The 22,051-nt window shown below is 38.4% G+C and overlaps 1 protein-coding gene across 2 annotated transcripts in view; it reads left to right on the top strand.

The window, feature by feature from the left end:
- Positions 1 to 1,664: 1,664 nt before the first annotated feature.
- Positions 1,665 to 22,051, top strand: part of Oga (O-GlcNAcase) — a 41,619-nt gene continuing 21,232 nt past the window's right edge. The window contains exons 1-6 of one of the 2 annotated variants that reach the window (XM_071656982.1): positions 1,665 to 1,997; positions 4,670 to 4,721; positions 8,464 to 8,980; positions 9,086 to 9,341; positions 11,329 to 12,137; positions 18,353 to 18,527. In XM_071656982.1, the coding sequence (XP_071513083.1) occupies positions 1,910 to 1,997; positions 4,670 to 4,721; positions 8,464 to 8,980; positions 9,086 to 9,341; positions 11,329 to 12,137; positions 18,353 to 18,527 (1,897 nt within the window). In that variant the 5' untranslated portion in view covers positions 1,665 to 1,909. The remainder of the gene's footprint in view (positions 1,998 to 4,669; positions 4,722 to 8,463; positions 8,981 to 9,085; positions 9,342 to 11,328; positions 12,138 to 18,352; positions 18,528 to 22,051) is intronic. The other variant, XM_071656981.1, reaches the window with a different exon arrangement.

Below are 22,051 nucleotides of genomic sequence, written 5' to 3'. Positions count from 1 at the left end.
TTACTGACTTGTTGAGCAAACAACGTTTGAACCAATGATGAGCAATGAATACTGCTCAGCACTGGTGTTTTTTCCTATTTTCCAGACTCGTTGGTATAATAACCACTATGTTACATTTAATTACGATACAGTGGCACCATTCCGAGTAAGGAGGAGTTCCACCTATTATCTCAGTTTAAATCTCGAGAATGCATGGAATGATACCACTTTAACCAAATGACCTACGACACAAACGGCTTCCATAGCATATATTTCCCATTATACCTAATCTAGTCCCTTATTTGGACTAGTGTTTATATCAATAGATAATTGCGAAAAAAAAAAAAATATGGAAGAGACGGCGGCAGCTTCTAAAAAGTAGGGGAGCTCAGTGGAGCAAAGGCCAATGATTTGAAGGCGACGATGCAGGATACCATAGTTCTATACGGCTAGACAAAATGGAGGGGTGGGGGGTTTGCTGAGACCCCACTGCTTTTCAAAGCGGAGGCTTCATCCTTCTGTGCCGACGTCACTGTAAGGAACAAGTCGGCCATGCCAGGAAAAAGGAAAATAGTAAACGAAAATATACCGATCGGTAAAATAGTGTTTCATCCACTTGCGAAGTCAGGAGAGTAATTACCCTAAAGTTTTTGTGATTGCTGATATGCGTTGATAAATGTGTGTATTTTGCCACATAAACTCGATCAGATAATTAATGAAGTAGTTCAACACCTTCGCTCCACATTATTTTAAGCTTTTGAATATCATGAGTGTCTAACACCTTGCATTCGAGCGTAGAATGCTGTCAACTTTGTCTTGTTTGTCAGTGGTTTGGCGTACTCTAAGGAAGTCAGATTCTTAAACAAAATTGTAACAAAAAATTTCTGCATGAGAATTTTTTAAGTGTTTTGCTTCAGGTGATACGAATAATATAAATTCGAGTTTTAAACATGGAATCCAAAGATGGAATCGGTCGTTCTGACAATGGAGTCTGGCAAAACAAACATTACATTATTTTTGTAAGATTGCTGAATATTACCACTGACATCATATTACTAGATGTTCACTCATATTTCCACCATCAACGTTTTTAAGATTTCTAAAGAAAATAGCGAGTTTCAAAGACGGCTGTCAGTGTTACTGTATTATGTAAAGGACTCCTCCATTGGTCTTGCTAGTAGGCAGTATTACATGAGACATTATGAAAACATTCCATAACAAAACACAAGTCCTGTTCTGTTATTCTCCAATGAGATATCGGAAAAGAAAGGAGCTTTCATAATATCTGAAGTGAAATAAGACTCCAGATATATATATCATTAAAAGACTTCATGTCGATATCGTACATGAAGGAAAGTCAACCAGAGTCCAAGTTGTTGATATCAATTTTCCTCCGAAAAAATTCAGCTTTCGCGTTTTAGGTAAACCTTGTTTTATCTCATGAGATTAGGTATATTTTAAAAGGGTAGGCGTGATTCATTTAGATTTTTCACCACACGACACTATACAATGTATATAGTCTTTGCTATACATGTTTAAAAAGAATAAATATACTCTCGCAGCCGACCAATAGAAATGTTGCAGTGGGTGGATAAGGTAAAAGCTGTGTAATGATTGGTTAGATGTGTTCACGTGACCAAGAACCAGCCAATGGGAGGTCTGTCATAGTGTGTCGTCACGACGGCTGCCATTCCCTTGCTGGAGCTCGAGAGTGGCGTATCTACGGAGGGTTGCAGTCGTTGTTAAGCTTTCAAAAATTCGTTCTCCGTTTTATAACTTCGCGTACCTGTGTCATGTTATCGCCCGTGTCACACTTGTTAATTTTAAATCAACATTTTTAGCGGCAAGTGAAGTGGTGTGTACCTTCTTGAAGGTATTTCTACAAGTATTTAGTCCCACTGTCCGGGTGAGGCGACGTCGAGCGGAACCAATGAAAATGGCCGACACCAACAGGAACGTCGTCGACAATATTAACAACCTTAATGAAAGGAAGAACTTTGTATGTGGAGTTGTGGAAGGTTAGTTACTCGTAACATTTTTTAGGCGTGGTTATTTTGGTGGTGGCTTAGCAGCAGATGGCTGAGTTTACGGTCTGTGAGAGAACAAGTGTCAGACAGCTGCGTAAAGGGAGGTGACGTTCTTCAGGTCGGATGGGTGGTCCTGGCGGCCATTTTGTGGAACTCTTAGTTTCTTAGTATAGTATTAGTTAACCTAGGGCCTCATACTGTCCCTTTTTAAGATCCTTACAGAGTTAAACTATTGTGGATAGTTTGGTTCGTCGTTGTAGTGACACTGCAGTTGGGAGATATGTTCAGGTCATTGTTTGGATGTCTCATTTGTCTAAGGTAAAGCGATAGGTAGTCAGCATTTATTGACGAAAATCATATTTTCAGATTCGATAAATGTACTACTTACAGGGATAATATTAAGATTGTTCAATTGCTTCCTATTATAAGACACTACACCAATTAATGAGAGGACATGATGTAGTGTAAAATGTGTAATTTTTCTGTTTACGGACCCATTTGTATATGGATTTTGTCGGAAGTGGTAACAGCGAAATTAAAGGGAAGTTGATGGGTAAAAACAATGAATTAACAGTTGCATTTGGAATGAATTCATATGTAACACTTTGTTAAAACTTAAATAACCAGTTAAGAAGGAACTGTAATAATGACGGTATAAGCACATATTGCTAATTCAAAAATGTATGAAATGGGTCTGCTTTTGAATTGCAACAAAATTATAGTGGACTACTCGTTATAGGAATATTCTGATACCTGGCTTCCCGATCGTCGCTTAAGTGGTCGGTTGTATTGCTAAAGTAACAAGTCTGGTAATAAAAGGCATTGTTATGAGGCAAAGGTATTAGGAAATAGGAAAAGGTGAAGGAAATAGGTTGAAAATTTAGTGTGTAACGTAAAACCTAACAACCAAGTCTCTCCAAGATTCGAACACCATCAAATTCAGGTTTGAATATTTAACTGAATACACATCTATATATATATATATATATATATATATATATATATATATATATATATATATTCTTTAGTAACTTAAGATATTTATTAATACACATGGGACTAAGAACTTTGTGGGTTCTTTTTATCCCCAGAAAAGCAACAATCACAACATTCTTAGTAGGGCATATCATATAAAAGGGAGATTGTGGTATAGTTGATAGATGTTGACAAATAGGACTGTTAGATTCATAACACCTTAGAGTTTATGTAAAGTGTGGTGTTTGATGTGTGGCATATCTTACTTTCATCATTTTGCCTGGACAAAGTGGATGTGGCATAGAATTAGTGGGAAAATAGGGGTAGAAGCATGACTTAGATCGATTAGTACCACTTTTATGATAATTTAACTAGAACATGAATTTTTGGGGAATGCAGTGTAAGAACATCCACAATAGACCTTCCTGTGGATGTATGAAGGCAAATAGTTGGCTTATTTAATTTATTTGCAAAAATGAACCAGTCTTTTAACTCAACAAAAGACATGCCTATGTGGTCAAGATATAGCTAATTTGCAATGTTTTTGATAGATTCCATTAAAATCATTTTTAGGCATTTCACTTGGGATGTACTCCTAAGCCCAGTAACGTTGATTTAATGGCATAACTCAAAGTAAATGCCCAGAGAACATTAACTGGCACTAGATTTGAAAAGAAAAATCATCTCAAAAACTCCTGCAAATAATTCAGCAATTTCACTTTAAACTTCATTTCACCCAATAGATCATTTGTCTTATTAGAAAAATATGGTAGAGCTACAAACCACACAAAATGGTGCCTTCAGATCAATTACTGACAGCCTAGCCATAACAAACTCTTAATAGCCACACAAAGATCCTCCTAATACAGTCGCACCATCAGCATTTGACCCCTCCAACCCAGACCAATTTATACAACCAACCCTAAGTAGAAATGAAAAAATACATCTATCTCACCAAAGTAACTTCAGTATACATCCTCCATAAATAGTAGATATAATATGCCCAACTTATCTATCAAAAGCCACACTTCCCATACAAACACAAGCCACTCTCTCGTTAGTGCTCAGGACATTACCCATACCTACGACACTACAAACTTAGTTTCAGCATATCCAGATGTCCATCATACCAGTGATGCAGCTACCTATGAAGACACCAAGCTCACAGTATTTCATTTTACACTTTGAAATCACTTCGTACAGGCATGACAAGCTTAGCAGATCAAATCAGAAATCCAAAGGTGTGATATGAAGATAAAAATTCATCATATGCATCCTCAAACTAATCCCCTTGCTTGTAATCATTAGAAACACCATGGGATGCACAGGAGAAAAATTGAAGAGGGCCTTGGACAAATATTTACAAAGTCTACCAGACCAGCCAGGTTGTGGGGGATATGTGGTCCTGCCCGCTGCAGCTTCTAACAGCTTGTTCAAAAATGACTACCCAGTTTCATGGGCCTATCTCAGGCTGTAGGGGTTAGAGGACCCCTGAAGACTACTCCAGATGTGAAAGATGGGCAAAAGCAAGGTCTCTGTTATGTGGAAATCACTCAGAAGTTTACATATTTACTAAAAATATAAAAGTGTTTGAGAGAGAATAACGTGTTTTAAGTTCTCAAATATTATTTTGAGAGTTGTAACTCTTATTTATGATGCATTTGTTCATTTTTTCTTATTTGTTCCAGGATTCTATGGTCGCCCATGGACACCAGAACAAAGAAAGGATCTGTTTGTAAAGTGAGTAGAACAGTCTTTTAGAGATGTAGGTAGATGAAAAAAGATTACGCATGCAGAATCATCTGAATCCTTGTGCTAACCACCATCATAGCAGCTTGAACAGAGTAGGTTCTTACTCCTACCTTACTCCTTACTTCCTGCTCCACCCCGCCAATGGGAATGCCACATCATTCCAATTCACTTTATCTCATGCACATCATCCTCCTGCAAGTTCAGTTCAAAATGTTTGCTTTGAAGAATGTATGTGAGAAATACTTAGAAAAACAAATGGATTTGTATGTAGCATTTATGGATCTGGAGAAGGCATATGATAGAGTTGATAGAGATGCTCTTTGGAAGGTATTAAGGGTATATGGTGTGGGAGGTAAGTTGCTAGAAGCAGTGAAAAGTTTTTAGTAAGGCTGTATGGCATGTGTACGAGTAGGAAGAGAGGAAAGTGATTGGTTCTCAATGAATGTTGTTTTGAATGTTATTAGGTTCAGTAAGGTTGAGGGACAAGTAAATTGGGAGGTAAGTTTGAATGGAGAAAAACTGGAGGAAGTAAAGTACTTTAGATATTTAGGAGTGGATTTGACAGCGGGTGGAACCATGGAAGCAGAAGTGAGTCACAGGATGGGGAGAGGGCAAAGGGTTTGGGTGAGTTGAAAAGTATGTGGAAGGTGAGAACATCTCATAGAGCAAAAATGGGTATGTTTGAAGGAATAGTGGTTCTAACAATGTTATATGGTTGTGTGGAGGAGGATGGATGTGTTGGAAATGTTTGAGGACAGTATGTGGTGTGAGGTGGTTTGATCGAGTAAGTAATGAAAGGGTAAGAGAGATGTGTGGTGATAAAAAGTGTGTGGTTGAGAGAGCAGAAGAGGGTGTATTGAAATTGTTTGGTCACATGGATAGAATGAGTGAGGAAATATTGACAAAGAGAATATACGTGTCAGAGGTGGAGGGAACGAGAAGTGGGAGACCAAATTAGAGGTGAAGGATGGAGTGAAAAAGATCTTGAGTGATCAGGGCCTGAACATACATGGGGGTGAAAGGCGTGCAAGGAATAGAGTGTATTGGACCAATGTGGTGTACTGGGCTCGATGTGCTGTCAATAGATTAAACCAGGGCATGTGAAACATCTAGGGTAGACCATGAAAAGTTTTGTGGGGCTTGGATGTGGAAAGGGAGCTGTGGTTTCGGTGCGTTACACACGACAGCTAAAGACTGAGTATGAATAAATGTGGCTTTTGTTGTCTTTTCCTAGTGCTACCTTGTGTGTGCGCAAGGTGGGGAGGGTGGTGCCATTTCATGTGTGGCGGTGTGGCGAAGGGAATGGATGAAGGCAGCAAGTATGGATATGTACATTTGTATATATGTATACCTGTGTATGTATACGTTGAGACATAGGTATGTATATGTGCTTGTGTGGGCGTGTATGTGGGTGTGTTGGGCCATTCTTTCGTCTTCTTGAGCTACCTCGCTAATGGGGGAGACAGCAATAAAGTATAATAAAAAATATATATCTGTGTGTGTGTGTGAGAAGTGAAAGAGAAAGGAAGTGCAGACTAACCAAAGGTTGGAAGGATGGAGTGAAAAGTATTTTGATTGGTTTGGGCCTGAACATGCAGGAGGATGATGGGTTTGCATGAGATAATAAAGTGAATTGGAATGATGTGGCATACACGAGGCAACTTGTCATTGGACTGAACGAAGGTATGTGAAGTGGTAGGGGTAGTGAATATTCAGTGTTTTATTCAGTGGGAGAGAATGTCTTTGCAATGTGACTAGAGGGTGTGAGATGCTGAAGGCATTTGAAAGGCCCGTGGTAATACCTGGACTCGCTGTTAGATATTGGTCCTGATATAATTATGAATTAATTGATAATCATATGTGGGTGAAATTGCATATTAAGACTATGTTCAGAGATCTTCCACAGACTATGTTGACATGGTAAAGGAAGTTAATTATTAGGAATGGTTGAAATCGCTGAGTTATCACTTTTTGGGGTGCATTTTGGAGCGATTCATGATCAATGCTTGAAAAATTCATGAAGACATGGTCCGTGACATACTCAAAAATTATTCTCTTCTGGCACAACGGACATGGAAGACCCTAAAGTTATTACCTCTTAAGATCAAAAGGGTTATTATGTACAAACATTTGGGGCCCATTCATCTTCAACAATTTGCCTGCAACCACTTCAAAAACACGATGGTATGCTCACACGGAAACTTTTGGAAGATTGAAAAATTTGCTTTTTGCAACCCAACAATTCAGGGTTTGGTGGCTGCATGGGCCCCCAGCTCAGGGGTTCCAACAGCTTGGCTAATCAACAACCCAACCCAGCAGCTTGGACTTGGCTTTGGTGGTAGAAATCCCCTGAAGAACATTTCAAGGTAAGTCTGGTATTACATAAAGATATGCACACAGTTTGAAGATCTATGTGTGATTTAAGGTGCATGGAATATTTCCGGCTTTGAAGAGCTGTATCACCTGACATCCATGTAGGCAATCTGAAGAGGTAGGCAATCCAATTGAGCAGGGAAAAAAGATATTCTCTTTGTGTATAGGATTCATTTACTCATGTCTATTGATGTTCAGTATTTTTAGTGGTTGATTGAAGTTGATGATAGATAGTTAAAGTATTTGGTGAATGATTGACCATTTATTGAAAGAGCATCTGCAATAAAATGACACTGAATACATGACAAATTGTTGTATATGGTAGAATATATGTGCCATTGGGCAGCTCCCAGAGTGTTACGTGTTGAATACCAGATGAATTCTTCTGGGGTTTTCTGACCCTTTATCCTGGTCTGGGCCAAGGCAGCTAGGTTAGGTCATTGGTTGACAAAGGTGTTAGAAGCCAAGGCCTGAAGGCCCACATCCCCTCTACAACCTGTATGGCCTGGAACACTGTAAATACTAGTGTAAGGTAATCTTAAACTTCACTGTTCATCCCAAGGTATCTTCGATGATTTCAAGCAAAGCATTCTAGTCTCATGCCCTGCATTTTTTAAATGTATATTTTTGTGGTTATTGTACCTTTTAATTTCAGAAGTAGTATTTTACAGTCTTCCATGTTGGTCATGCCAGTAGAAAGTTATTTCTGAGCACAAGTTGGGGACCAATGCCGTTTAGTATTTTCTGGTTATAGGTGATGCTATACCACTTTTGTCAGCCGTTCCCAGTTAGTTTCTTTTCCATGTTAAGAATTGCTGTGAAAAATCTCCAAACATTCTAATAATCTGCAAATTTGCTTGCCTTCTAAGGTGTAGGGTGATGTTACAATACAACAGTATTCTGTTTGTGAAAGAATTCCTTGAAAATTTTGATCTGTGGTTCTTAAAAGTTTGCATGATCCATCACACAAACATCTTTTGGGAAGTTACTATTGTTTTGTAGTGTTCTCTTAAGGTTTGTTGATTAGAAATTATTAGTCTGATGTCTCTAACGTTATTCTACTGGTTTATTGTTTTTGATTATATTTTTCACCTTAATTGAGTTGAAACATCCCATTGTTTAATATGTTCTCAGTGGCTTGCGGGAAGACTTCATTTGTCTCTTTGCAGTCTTTTAAGCTTTCTCTACTAATGTAATTTTTAAACAGATGCTAGTATCATCTTCAAAGGATGTTATGAGACTAACTTAAGATAGTTCAACTTCATGTTTGTAAAAAAAAGTATTAAAAATTGATTTAAACATTTATGAAATCCTTTGTACATATTTGTACTTATACTCAGAACAATCTGAATTTCAGGCAGCAGAAATGGGGTATGAATTGTTATTTGTATGCCCCAAAAGATGACTATAAGCATCGTGCAAACTGGCGTGAACTATATACTGTTGAGGAAGCTGAACATCTAACTGCTCTTATCACAGAAGCTCGCTTGCATGGTGTCACCTTCTACTATGCAGTATCTCCTGGGTTAGACATCACTTATTCAAGTCAGAAGGAAGTAGCAGCTCTTAAGAGGAAACTAGAACAAGTTGCACAACTGGGTTGCAATGCTTTTGCAATTTTATTTGATGACATTGATCCGGAAATGAGTGGTGCTGACAAAGAAGTATTCCAGTCATTTGCACATGCCCAAGTGTCTGTTACCAATGAAGTGTTCACCCATTTGAGTCAACCAAAATTTATGTTCTGCCCAACTCAGTACTGTTCTACAAGAGCTGTGCCTAATGTTCAAACCTCAGAGTACCTCAATACAATTGGTCAGAAATTGGCCCCAGAAATTGACATAATGTGGACTGGGCCAAAAGTTATCAGTAAGGTTAGTATATTTTGATAACCAAACTTGACTATTATTGAAATATACTCTTTAAATCATGTTTATGTTTTTTTGCTTTTAGTTTAAATTATATTTTATTTTCCTCAGATTTTATCTGTTGAACACATCAGAGAAGTAACAGAAGTAATGCGAAGACCGCCTGTCATATGGGACAATCTTCATGCCAATGATTATGATCAAGCACGTCTCTTCCTAGGACCATATTGTGGTCGATCTCCAGACCTCATACCTCTGCTTAGGGGTGTTGTAACAAATCCAAATTGTGAATATGGGCCTAACTTTGTAGCAATCCATACCCTGTCACAGTGGTCCAAATCATCTACATTAACCAGCTGTGACAATAGTAAGTGTGAAGTTGCAACTGCTGTCATGATATATCCTTTGATTGCTAAGAAAAGGCTAAGCATGATTAGGTTATTGGTCATAGAATTTGTTAAAAGTGGTGATAGAGATGTCAGTTATAGTTTAGTGAAGTAATTTCTTACTCTGTTATTTGACAGGTTATGGCATAGGTCATTGATTTCCAGACTTCCTACTTTGGGTTTGCTTTTTTCTGTTCACTGAATCATATCTTCCTTTCTAGTCATATCATTGTAAAAGTCAGAGAAATTTGCCATTTATCCTCTCCAGTGGTGTCCCGTAGGGTTTTGTGCATTTGCCTTATCTCTTCTCTCAATAAATTGTACTGTTTTTAACAATTAACTGTATATGTGGTTATGAAGATGATTCTGGTTCATAATTTCAGCACACATAACTTCCCCACTACTACTTTTTACTCAGTCCCCCCCCCCCCCCCCCCCCCCCCCCCCCCTGCATCAAACATACTGTATCTTGTCATGTAATTTGAACCTCTGCAACATCTCTGAATGGGGAAGTAGTAACCTGCTTACATATGATGTTGAAATGCAGATTTCCACCTAATCTTGTTCTTAATATTATTTGTTTTCCTATGGTCAGTTGAAGAAAAGCTCCACAGACCATCCCAGCCATAAGAAAAACGTTAAGCATAACTATAGGCTTCACTCTCCAGGAAACCTCACAAAATCATCACCATAGAATCTGCTTTCCAATGGCTAGAAATGTAGTACAGGTACCATAAATATTTTGCTAATGAATAGGTATTTAGCATTTGGTTTTCTTTGCTCCAGTATGGAGCACTTTTCACATACCTAGGATGGTTTTTCCACTGCTCTGTTAGCTGGGGTGGAATCTTAAGCCGTTCATTACATAATTTCATGGGCATCACTGGCAACAATCCCTGATATTGATGCCACTTCTGTTTTGGCCACTGATCTAGTGAGCTGTGTGCATTTATCCACATCACCAAGATTTAGACATGGCTTCTGTCTGGTTGCTGCATCTCATAGTTTGTGAAGACAGGAAGCATATGAGTAGTGACTTATGATAGCTCCTCCTTTTCTAGAATAGTGAAGCTGTAGATTTCTTCTTTCAATGTACCTCTTCATGTAACCTATCTTCTCTAAAGAGGTAGGTCTTAAAGCGCATGAAGATATCTTCACCTGATTTTATTATTATTTTCTTTGTACATATTTTTTCACATGAGTTGGGGCATGAATTGCCTTGTGTCATGTCATTCACGATCGTAAGAATTAGTGTTAGTATTTGGATGAAGGTGCAAGAATACAAGAAACCTCTCAGTGGTGATGACTGTGAGAGAGATGTAGAATATCTCGGAAAATCTGTAGAGATTCCTCCACCACACTGATATAGCACAAATATTCCCTTTGTGTTTTCTCTTAGTATTTAGCCACCTTTTCTGCCTACTTCCAAGCATTGCAGACTTTTATGTAAGTCATTGGTTCCTTTGGGTAAAATGGGTTTATTGTATCATTTTAAATCATCACTTTAGAGGAAACATCCTTGACTATGCTAAGAATGGCAGTCCTTTTGTATGAGAAATTCAGTGCTTTTTTATGTCTTTAATTTAGCTTGCACACTTTTTCCATAGATTGTATGAATTTTTGTAGATGTAAGTGTGCAAGGGGGTTCCTGAAAGGAATAGGTGTCGGAGATATGAATAGATAGTAAATCTGAGAGGCAAGAGCGCTTAAGATTTATTCATATGGTAAATTGGTGTCTTGACTGGATATTAGTTTTCATTGAGGATGTGTCATGCCTATATAGGTGATACTTAATGTTAAGAAGTATTTTGACCATAAGTTTCATACATCTTTAAGGATCGTTGTGTATAGTGTTTTGTTGTATATTTCTTTGCCCATTTAAGTATGAAGAGCTTATACTGGACTCTTGTGCTTTGTTCTCTGAAGTTGTCCAATTGCTTATGTTAATAATCCTGTATCCTGCTTCAGATGATGCAGTGAGTGCAGACATAAGACTTGAGACAGAGGGTGATGATTCCAGTGATGATTGCCCAACTGGTCTGTCTCCAAACACTTACCATCCACGCAGAGCTTTGCGAATGGCTCTTCAGGATTGGCTGTTAGAGTTCAACCGTCCTGTTTCAGCATTTGGGACTATACAGCAGCCACAGATTCCTACTCCAGTGCCTATACTTCCATCAGTCAATACATGTATGTCATTAACATCAACCACACTTGCTGCACCAGGCCCACCTCAACCAAATATCAACATTTTAGCTGAGGCTGTTCAAGATGCATCCTTCAACCCAACAATGAATCCTGTTATGAATTCGCTAGTCTCAGAAAACAAAGTTGTTGTGGACACAGGGCATGAGGAGGCAGATACAGCCTCAACAGTCTCACAAGATGCATCATCCACTTCTGGTGTTGAACCAATGGACTGTAATCCATCACCTGCTACATCCCCACCTCATAATGATGATAGTATGATGATAGAAAATGGTGAACATTCCAAGGGAGAAAGTGATGAAGAGAGCTCAACTCCAGTGATAGAGACAACCACTGAAAATGAGACTACTGCCAGAGCCAAGACATCACTTACTCTTCCACTTGACACAACACAAGATAATTTAGAAGAACTTACAGTAGATGACTTGCAGCTGCTAGCGGACCTTTTTTATCTTCCATTTGAACATGGAAGACATGGTATCAACATCATGAATGAATTTAATTGGCTCAAAATCAACTCTCATTTAGTTATTGATTACAAGAAAAGCGATGGCGACAATAAACCTGAGGTTAGTGTTTTCATTTTTGTATTTACTTATCCATTACTGATCCCCACTCCTCCCCTGAAAATAACAGATGTGAGCTCCACAAAATAGAGCACCCACAACAATCACTGGCTGCTTAGCAACCACAAGCTTTTATTACCAATGCAGTCTAACAAGATCCTCCTAACATCCTTCTACTTCAACGTGCTTGGCTATCACTTCTATGCAATGCCACTAGACATGTCCTACCCAAACCGTTCCAGAACTAACCACCAACATTCGGGTAAAAAAAAAAATACGACCTTCCCCAGCCATGTATATTAGTAATCATTACTCTCAGAAATTTCCATTCCCCTACAAATGTAACACCGACAAAACCTATACATACTGAAATGACAACAAACACTAACTAACCATTCTTCCAACTCGGACTGAAATACCTCCCTACCAGACCTGCACACATCAGAAATGACTTACACAAGTCACTCTCCTGTCCATACTTTGGACATTACCCATCCCTACGTAACTGCTCACACTTATTCATTATGTCATGAGACCCCTTTATACCCCCAGTGGAACTACCATAGTGAAACCACAGAATGCTTTCTGCTCAGTTTCCATATGCTCTGCCCCAATCCTTTAAAGCATCTTTATCTTTACCTTTCATGCTTTCCACCTTTCTCCATGCTCATGCACTGATCCTTTAAAGCATCTTTAACGCCATCCTTCCACCACCACCTCGTTATACCCCTTTTTCCTTGTTCCGTCCACTTCTGTTATATATACCTGTTTAGTCATCCTTTCCTCTTTTATCCCAGTCTTATGTCCAAACCATTTCATCTTACCTTTTTCATCTCCCTTGCACACACACCTATTATTACCACACCTTTCAATTATCCTGTCATTTTTGAATCGATCATCCCTCCTCACACCACCCATTGTCATAAAACATTTAATTTTCAACAGTCACCCAATCCTTTACATTTTTGTCTGAGGCCCATGCTGTGCATCCATGAAGCACTGACCAGACTACATTACCATCAGATGTACCTGTCTGTACCCTTAAGTACAGTAACCTGTCCACATATGCTTGAATGAGTCCGAAATCTTTGTCCCAACGCACCCAATGGCTCACTTCAGACCCATTTCCTGTGAGTTTTCTTTTAAACTCTTGTTCCAAATAACCTATTATTCATTAAACTCTTTTTCCAAATAACCTATTGTTCACCTTTAATCTTAACTTTGTCCATTCCCACACATTCCTAAACTCTTAAACTTTTCGTGCTAGCTCTAGAAACAGCATGGGATGAACAAAAGAGAAGTTTGAGTGCACTGTACAAGTACGTACAGTGTACGAGGCCAGTCAAGCTGTGATGGCAGTGTGGGCCTTTGGGCTGTGGCTCCCAATTTCTTGGTTGACTGATGACCCAGTCAAAGAGCTACGGTGATGAAGACCCCCAAGACTTCACTAGGTATTCATTTGCTGCCAATTTCAGTGCTGTTTCATCAGCAAATTGTTCTTTAGTCATTATCCAGATCCATAAATACCAAACACAGATAACCACCACCTGGCTGCCCTTCTTGGCAAATTCACATTTAAAGGTCTCTCCTTTGGGCATGTAAATGTTTTTGCATATATTTGCATGTTTTTGCATAAAACAGCAAGGTTACTTTCTAGGTGATATGACTTTCTTGTGTTTTGACTATTCCAGAAACAGCTTACCATCAGTATGCATATCATCACAATTTGAATTGAACTCTGATTCAGCAACTTTGAACCCTTCAAGGGTAAATCAGATGATGTTGATTCTTAGAGAAAGTTGGTGATGAGTGATTAAGGTAAATTGCGATGGAGTTGGATGAGCGTGGGGTGAACGGTTTGTCAAGCATCACATTACTAATATTCATGCATTTATACTTGCTTATGGTTCTCTTTTTAAATCAGTTATTCCCAGCCAGTAGTCTCTCTCTCTCTCTCTCTCTCTCTCTTTTTTTTTTTTTTTTTTTTTTTTTTTTTTTTTTAGCACAACTCCACATGCTGTTCTCCATTTTTATTCTCAGTGCTGGGTATCCAATACCCTCCATTCATTCCATGAACTGGTTCATTACCTACTCGCATATTCACCTCACCCGTCACTAATACAGGGCCACTTGCATCAAAACTGTGGAAACAGTCATTCATTTTCTTCCAAATACTCACCTCACTTTCTTAGTCCTCTTGTTTTTAGGTGCTTGCACATCAATGATCACGCACCTGGTAATCCACTTTAATTTATTACCAAATCAGTCAGTAGTTCACTTACTGTCTTTCACATAATCCCACAACTTCTTCAGCTACATTGTTACCCATTCCTTAGCTCTCTCCCTCGTACACTTCCCGACCTTACCCCTAAGACATTTTCACACCCTCCTACCTCTCTTTCTTTCACTTGGCTAGAACATCGAGGTTTCTCTTCTCAAACATACTACATATATGTCCATCCCTTTATCTCTTGCATACTGCAGCAGATGTCTTTGATTACATATTCCCATTTTATCCTCTAACTATTGAGACTGTTGAATTCACCTCCATGGTTGTGTCTTTTGGTGAGGGTGATAGAATTCTTGCAAGTTTTTACTGAATTTGTAATCAGGTTATATTGTGTTTGAGAGTTCACAGATTAGGTTTTCATTAAAAGAGTAGGTCTTGTGTGTTATTTTCTCTGGTAGATACTGTAATTTGCTGACTGAAGGTGAACTTGTCACATAGTTTAAATAGTTACTTTTTACCATCTTTTCATATGAGTTACTTGCAATATATTTTTTACCTTTAATGTTCTTTCCAACCCATTTCCATTTCATGTGTGTTAGGTTAAAGTCCCCTTGGAAAGCAATGTTTAGGACTGGGTTCCCCAAGAGTTTGAAGCAGGATTCAGTTTCATATTTGATCTGTAAATTTTATTGGCTTCTAGATTTATGCAGCATCCAAAATTTGATTTTCAACTTGACAACAAACTCTTTTGCTACATGATTTTATGAGTTGTGGAGATTAGTCTGTGTCTGTCTTTCAGTATCTCCGATGCTTGTTCCCTTTAGGAACTCTCAAAGGTGGTGGCCACAGTAAAAGCATCTCCATAACTGGTGAATTCCATTTCTGCTTTTCAGCCTTAAATGCCTAACACTTAACAGGCCACTTGCATAGAGTAATTCTTATGCAGTATTTTCAGAGGACCTACTTAATGTTCTTACTGATTACTTTTGCCTAATGTTCCAACCTGTTACTTTTTCCTAATGCTCCCACCTTATATTCCTACCCACGGCTTCTACCCAATTCTCCTATCAAATGTTCCTACCTGCTACTTCTGTCCATTTAACACTATGAAAAGGCAGGACTAGCACATAGTATTTACTTGAGGAAAAAAATTAGAGAATTGTTAGTTAAGCGTCATAGTATGTTCTGTGTGACGCAAGATTTTATGTTTGTGGACAGAATGCCAACAGACCATGTGAGGGTGAGACAGAAAGAAAAGACAGCTATTTGGGTCTGAAGAGTGCAGCTTTATAGCTGCCGAAGTGCTGGCTCACTACACAGCCATCACTAACTTTTCCAATACTTAGACAGGTAGTACCAGTAATATACCTTCCGGGTTGGTGGGTGCCTACCATCTACCTATCTGTGGAGATTAGTTATATGTGAATTTTTGCATGCCGTCACTTTTTTCCAGTCCTTTTAGAATTTGTTCTTATAGTATAGGATCCAGACCACATTATTCATGATATTTTTAATGAGGATATCTCTCAAGGTTGCTAATAATTTTGAATGTTTTATGTGACAAGTCCTTTTATGGTGAAGTGTTAAGAAGAATGGTACACATCTTTTTCATTTGTTAGGATGGTTAATATGCACTTCTGTTGAGCTCGGGAGATTCCTTTCAGTACTTTAATCATTTAATCATATTCAAGACATAACCCAGTGCCTTTCCTTGACAGAATATTTGAAGGTACACTGGTCCGGATATTATCTTATGGATACAAGTCTTAAGCCCTTAAGGGTGGGGCAGGAAATTAATGGCTAAGGACAATATGTGGAGTGAGGCCAGTTGATCATATAAAGAGTAGGTATGGTAGTAAACGAAGTATGATTGACAGCACTTTACAAGGGTGTGCTAAAACAGATACCATGTTGATATAGTAAAGAAAAGAAAAAAAGGCAACATTTGTTTATCAGAAGGGGAAGGAGCTAGATGGAGTATTTACTTGAGAAAACTTACTATATTTTTTTTTTTTTTTTTCATAGTATTCTCTTCTCATTCTAGATGAATAATACTGTTTTCCTCCACATGGGTTTTAACATTTGAGAGTATGAAAGGAATACACCAGATGGAATGAATTAGATTGATGTGGAATGGTTTGAATTGACGTGGTATGAGTTGGGGAGTGAAATGCATCTCATAAACTGAAGCAGGGTACATAAAGCAGTCAGGGCAAAAAAGTAGAAAGTATTTATCTGGGAATTGGGTGCCTCTGCCCTTTATCAGGCTTTTGGGGTTAGGACTCCAATTTTGCCACACTTAGCATCATATGATGAATTGCTAGATCAGCATAATGGATGTATAGTGCCATTGCATAAAAGCAAGGGGTCAAAGGTATTTTTTTTTTTTTTTTCAGAGTACTAGATGAACTGAGGTTATTGAGAATTGATTTTTTTAAAGCACAGGGAATCAGACTTCAGAGGAACAGTGTGGTTTCAGGAGTGGTAGAGGATGTGCACATCTGGTGTTTGAGAAATACATACCAGAAACAAACTTCCATAGTGTAGTAGTTAGCATCACTGAACATGTTGCCTTCATGGGCCACCTGTGGTATTTTTTTTCATGCATATTTGCCATTTCCTGTGTTAGAGAGATGGCTTAAGGAACTGATGACTGAGCTTTTGACAGGAAAATTCTCGCTTTGCCCCTTTCTCTGTGGGAGTGGACTTTGCAGTAAATGGAACCATTGAAACGAAAGTGAGTCGCAGGGTGGGAGAAGGGGCAAAGGTTCTGGGAGTGATGAAGTATGTATGGAAAGAGAGAACATTAACTCAGCAAAAATGGGTATGGTTGTTAGGCATGGGCTATAGATGGTGTTGTATGGAGGAGGGTGGATGTGTTAGAAATGAAATGTTTGAGGACAGTATATGGTGTGAGGTGGTTTAATCAAGTAGGTGATGGAAGGACAAGAGAGAGATGTGGAAATAAAAGTGTGTGGTTGAGAGAGAATAAGAGGTTGTGTTGAAATGGTTTGGACATATGGAGAGAATGAATGAGGAAAGATTGACAAAGAAGAGACCAAGTTGGAGGTGGAAGGATGGAGTGAAAAAGACTTTTGAGTGTTTGGGTCCTGAACTTGCAGGAGGGCGAGATGTGTCCAAGGAATAGAAATAGAAATGTTGCTTGAATTGAGGTGAATGGAAAGAATTTTTTTTTTTTTTTTTTTTTTAAATATATACCTGGGTGTAGTAGATATGAGCCGAAGTGGACCTTAAAGTGGATAGATAGGAGGTCTTGGGTACAATGAGGGAAGTGGGGAATGTCACGTATGTGCTAAATGGGAGTGAGGCATGTGCTTATAAACAAAAATGTAAAGGATATGGTAAGGAGGGTTGATTGACTAAGAAATTATTGGGAAAGAGACATGTTGTTACTGTTAAGTGTGCATGAGAGAGCTGAAGAGGGTGAGCTGAAATGGTTTGGACTTATGGAGGGGATTAATGGCTAAGAGGATGTACATGTTAGAAGTGGAGGGGTGAAGGGAAAGTGGGAAACCAAAGAGGAGGTGAAAGATGTTTTGAAGGCATGAAACCTGAAAATGCAGGAGGTTGAGATGCATGCAAGCTTTGCATCAAATTAGAGTGGTGTCAGTCGGCTGAACCAGGGCATGTGAAGTGACTGAGATAAACCACATATAAGTATGTGGGGCCTGATAGGGGCGTATGTTTCAGTGCATTTGTGCATGATACCTTGAGAGTGGATATGACTGAATGAGGGCATTTCTTTGTCTGTTCCTGGCACAACCTTGCTGTAATGGGAAATGGTGAACACAATAAGAAGGAGAATTGCCATGATTGGTCATGCAGTGTTGTATGCACTTCTTTCAACTCATATAGATGGAAACTGAAAGTTGATAGTATTAGTACTTAACGGCAGATTGGTAAACAGGTAGTTTTGATATTGAAACAGTTACTAACTTTGTTTTTAATGAGGTATTTTTTCTTATAGGTACAAGAATGGTTTGACAGAGCTACTAAATTTGATGAAATGGCAAAAAATGTGAAGAGAATGGCAAATAGACTGAACAAGGTCAAGAATCGGTCATTATTGTATGACATCTACCCTTACATTTGGGACATGAATGGTGTCATCTCTCTCCTGAACTCCTACATCGAGTGGCTAGGTACTGAGTTTTAATGAGATGTAGCATAAGGGATACAAAGGTATTCTTAACTTTACACACTAGAGCATCACTCTAGATGTGGAATTAGTTAAGGTGCTGTAAATATACAAGCAGCAAGGCTCATCTGTAGAAATGAATAGCAATAGTATAAGAATATGATGAGCCTTGAAAGCTTTTTATTCCATGCAACAACACATCCTTATTCTGTTAAGGGCAGTACTTATTTAACATAACTGTATTCAGTACATACATAATCCAGAATGCATAAACCAAATTGAGAGTGCTGCATGTGCACTTGTTATGCTGCACTCACCAGAAAGCTGCATACATTTAAGTCAGTGCTGCATGTGTCTAATCCAGTGCTCACCAGTCAACCTACAGTGTGCAAACTTAGTTTAGATATATATATATATATATATATATAATCCAGATTTTCATCATAGTCTGATGGGGACAGACGTCTTATTTGGTGCATACCATCTTTGTCTACTCACACTTAATTGAGAACACAGTCAGTCCAGATTACTTTTTATGAGTATACTCGCCAACACTCCAGTAGTTCTGAGTGTGTATTTAGCTGAAATTATACATGCAGACTAGCTTATTTTAGATATGTTCCTTTAAAAAGAAATATATGAACCCAGAAGTAGAATTTACCCGTTCAGAATAATCCTGCCAATTTAGAATCTTGCTTTAAAAGAAAATCCTGCTAAATCAGGATCTTGCTAAAGAAAAATCCTGCCTACCAAAAATTCTGTTTACAATCAAGAAAACACAAGTCCATGAACAGTAGATGCACCTCAGTGCCCTGATTTTTTTATTTCAAATTAAGATGCATTCATCACAAACAAGGCATGCTTGTAGACAAAAAAGTGGCTACTAGCAAAGAAAAAGTGCATTGCTTTTGAAACAAAAAAGATTCTCAACCAAATTGTTGTAAACTGAGAGTCCTTGCTAACTGTATAAAGAGAAGAAATAAACGACATATATCCTCCTTACTAAAGGAGAATTCCCACACATATTTTTATGTTTTCCAAAAAACAGGCTCTTACAGTTAAATAAGTTTGGGTGTCGACATGTTTTCATACAAACATATTGGCACATGACCTAAGAATGCATAAAGTGGTGACATTGAACTGAGATTGCTTTCAGTGAATATTATGTGATTCCCCACATTTGCACTTGTATCCATTGGCTTTGTCATGCACCCAACCAGCCCACATTTGGATATGCACTCACCCAGCCCACATATGCATGCAACCATGCAGCCTACATTTGCACCCACCCACACAGTTCGTGTGTGTACGCTCACTTGTTCCATAAGTGAACACTCGCATATCCCACATGCACATACAACCTTCTTCCAGAAGACATTGACAGCCATCACCTGCACATGCAGGCCACCACACCTACTAATTTCTGCAAATCTCATTACCTGTGGGCCATGGCATCCATACTCCCCACACCTTCTTAATCACCTCTCAGTCCTAACAATCCATGTGTGTAATGCTACAACAAGCAGTACAGCACTCATTCCTCAATGGTTGTTTTTTTATTATACTTAAAAAGAGTTTTTGTATTTCTTCGTGTGATAGGTGGCCTATTGATTGGCCAAGAGGTTCAGTTACTTTGATACTCTGTGGTAAGTGATTTACTGGGTAAAGATCACGATGTAAAAAACTTGTACCTATTCAGATCTGAAGTAAGGGAAGTTGTACACATTGTGATGCCAGTTATTCGTTGGTAATTTTTTATTTTAAATGGCTTCATGCTTTATAGATTATTCTTTCATATATGATTTTTGCAACATTTTATGGAATTTTGTTAAACATTTATACACTTGAATATGGAATTGGCACATGATAATGCACAGTTTTTGTGTGTATATGGTTTTTGATTGAAAGTAGTTTTTATCCAGCATTTTAAATACAGATGCTCCTCAACTTAGGATAGGGGTATGTTCCTAGAAACCCATTGTAAGTTGAAAATATCTTCAGTCAAATTTACATTTGATACTGTACGTCTAACCAACAGAACATTATAACTTAGCCTAGCCTACCATAGTAGACATTCTCAGAACACTTACACTAGCCTATAGTTGGACAAAATCATTTAACACAAAGCCTATTTTATGATAAAGTGTTGAACATCATACCATCATAAAGTTAAATTGTTGTAAGTCAAATCATTGTACGTCGGTGTCATCTGTAATTAGAGGTGGAATGATGTCATAGGAAGAGGAAACTTCATCAGGTGTGCAACAAGGAACATTATGATTAACATTGATTTTTTTATATAAATGTCATATAAACAAAGATGCAAAAGAAATTTTAGTGGTCCGTAGCATATTCGCCAAATTCCTTCCTAAAATAAATCTCCTGAATTGAACACATTCCCCGTTACCCTATCACCCCCCTTGGATTAATAGTAGTAGTAGTAGCCTGACAGGGCATGTATTAGCTCTAGACCAAGTAGGTGGATTTGCAGACCCAATGAATCATATCGATTCCATGAGCATGGCTTAATCTTTGAGAGTAGCATATGTATGACTACTGGCAGGACCAACCTAGTAGCTCCATAAACTTCTTTTTGTGTGCACACAAAGAAATTTTATAGTGTGTGCACAGCGTTGCAAAGCATTTGCCATTCAACGGCTCATGCACTGCACTCAGATAGTAGTATTATCATTGGAGGAACAACAAACTTCACTTGCTGCTCGTCCTCCTTTCCATTATGGTTGTCGCTTGAGAGAGGATTTAGTATGCTGTGTTTTGCAGATGTGAGAGTGAGGAATATGGTAATATAAGATGATGGAAATGGAGAGATGTATTTCTATTAGTATATTATTATATATATGACTAGTCCTTAAAGTGTTGTAGGCAAGGACTGTAAATGTATTGTCATTGAAATATATGAGGACAATATGTGGTGTGAAGAGGGTTGAAAGTTGGAAATGATTGTGAATTTATTGTCAGTGAAATGTATAAGGACATTGTGTGGGTGGTTTCTGTCCCTTCCTCTTGGACTTTTAGAGCCTGCAGTTGCATGAATTCCTCAAAAGTTATTCCATCGCCTACTGATTGAATGCATACCCTTCCCATCTTCACCATCAAGGAGCTGACTGAATGTCCTCATGGTATGCCTTAGAGGTGGCAGTCGTGCTTATTCCATTGGTTGAAGCAAGGAGGTGATGTTAACATGGAGGAACTCCTTCCCATCATTTTGATTCATTTGTCAGGAGTTAAAATAGTTTAGTGTATAGTCAAGAAGTGCTGTATTGGTCTTTTATCCTATGGTTGGGTGTAGTCCTAAGTTGCTGTGTTGGGACATTGTTCAATCAAAATGTTCGAAACCAGCTGGTAGGGACAATCTGGTTGGTTTGGTATACTATATAGGTCTGTATCCATGGTCTTCATAAATTTCTCCGCTGTGCATTCTATGGTGTTTCAGATGTGTGCTGGCACATATATATATATTTTTTTTTTTTTTCATACTATTCGCCATTTCCCGCAATAGCGAGGTAG

Source organism: Panulirus ornatus, chromosome 64, assembly GCF_036320965.1.
Source record: "Panulirus ornatus isolate Po-2019 chromosome 64, ASM3632096v1, whole genome shotgun sequence".
NCBI classification, from domain to species: domain Eukaryota; kingdom Metazoa; phylum Arthropoda; class Malacostraca; order Decapoda; family Palinuridae; genus Panulirus; species Panulirus ornatus.
This window is presented reverse-complemented; position numbering and strand designations above follow the sequence as displayed.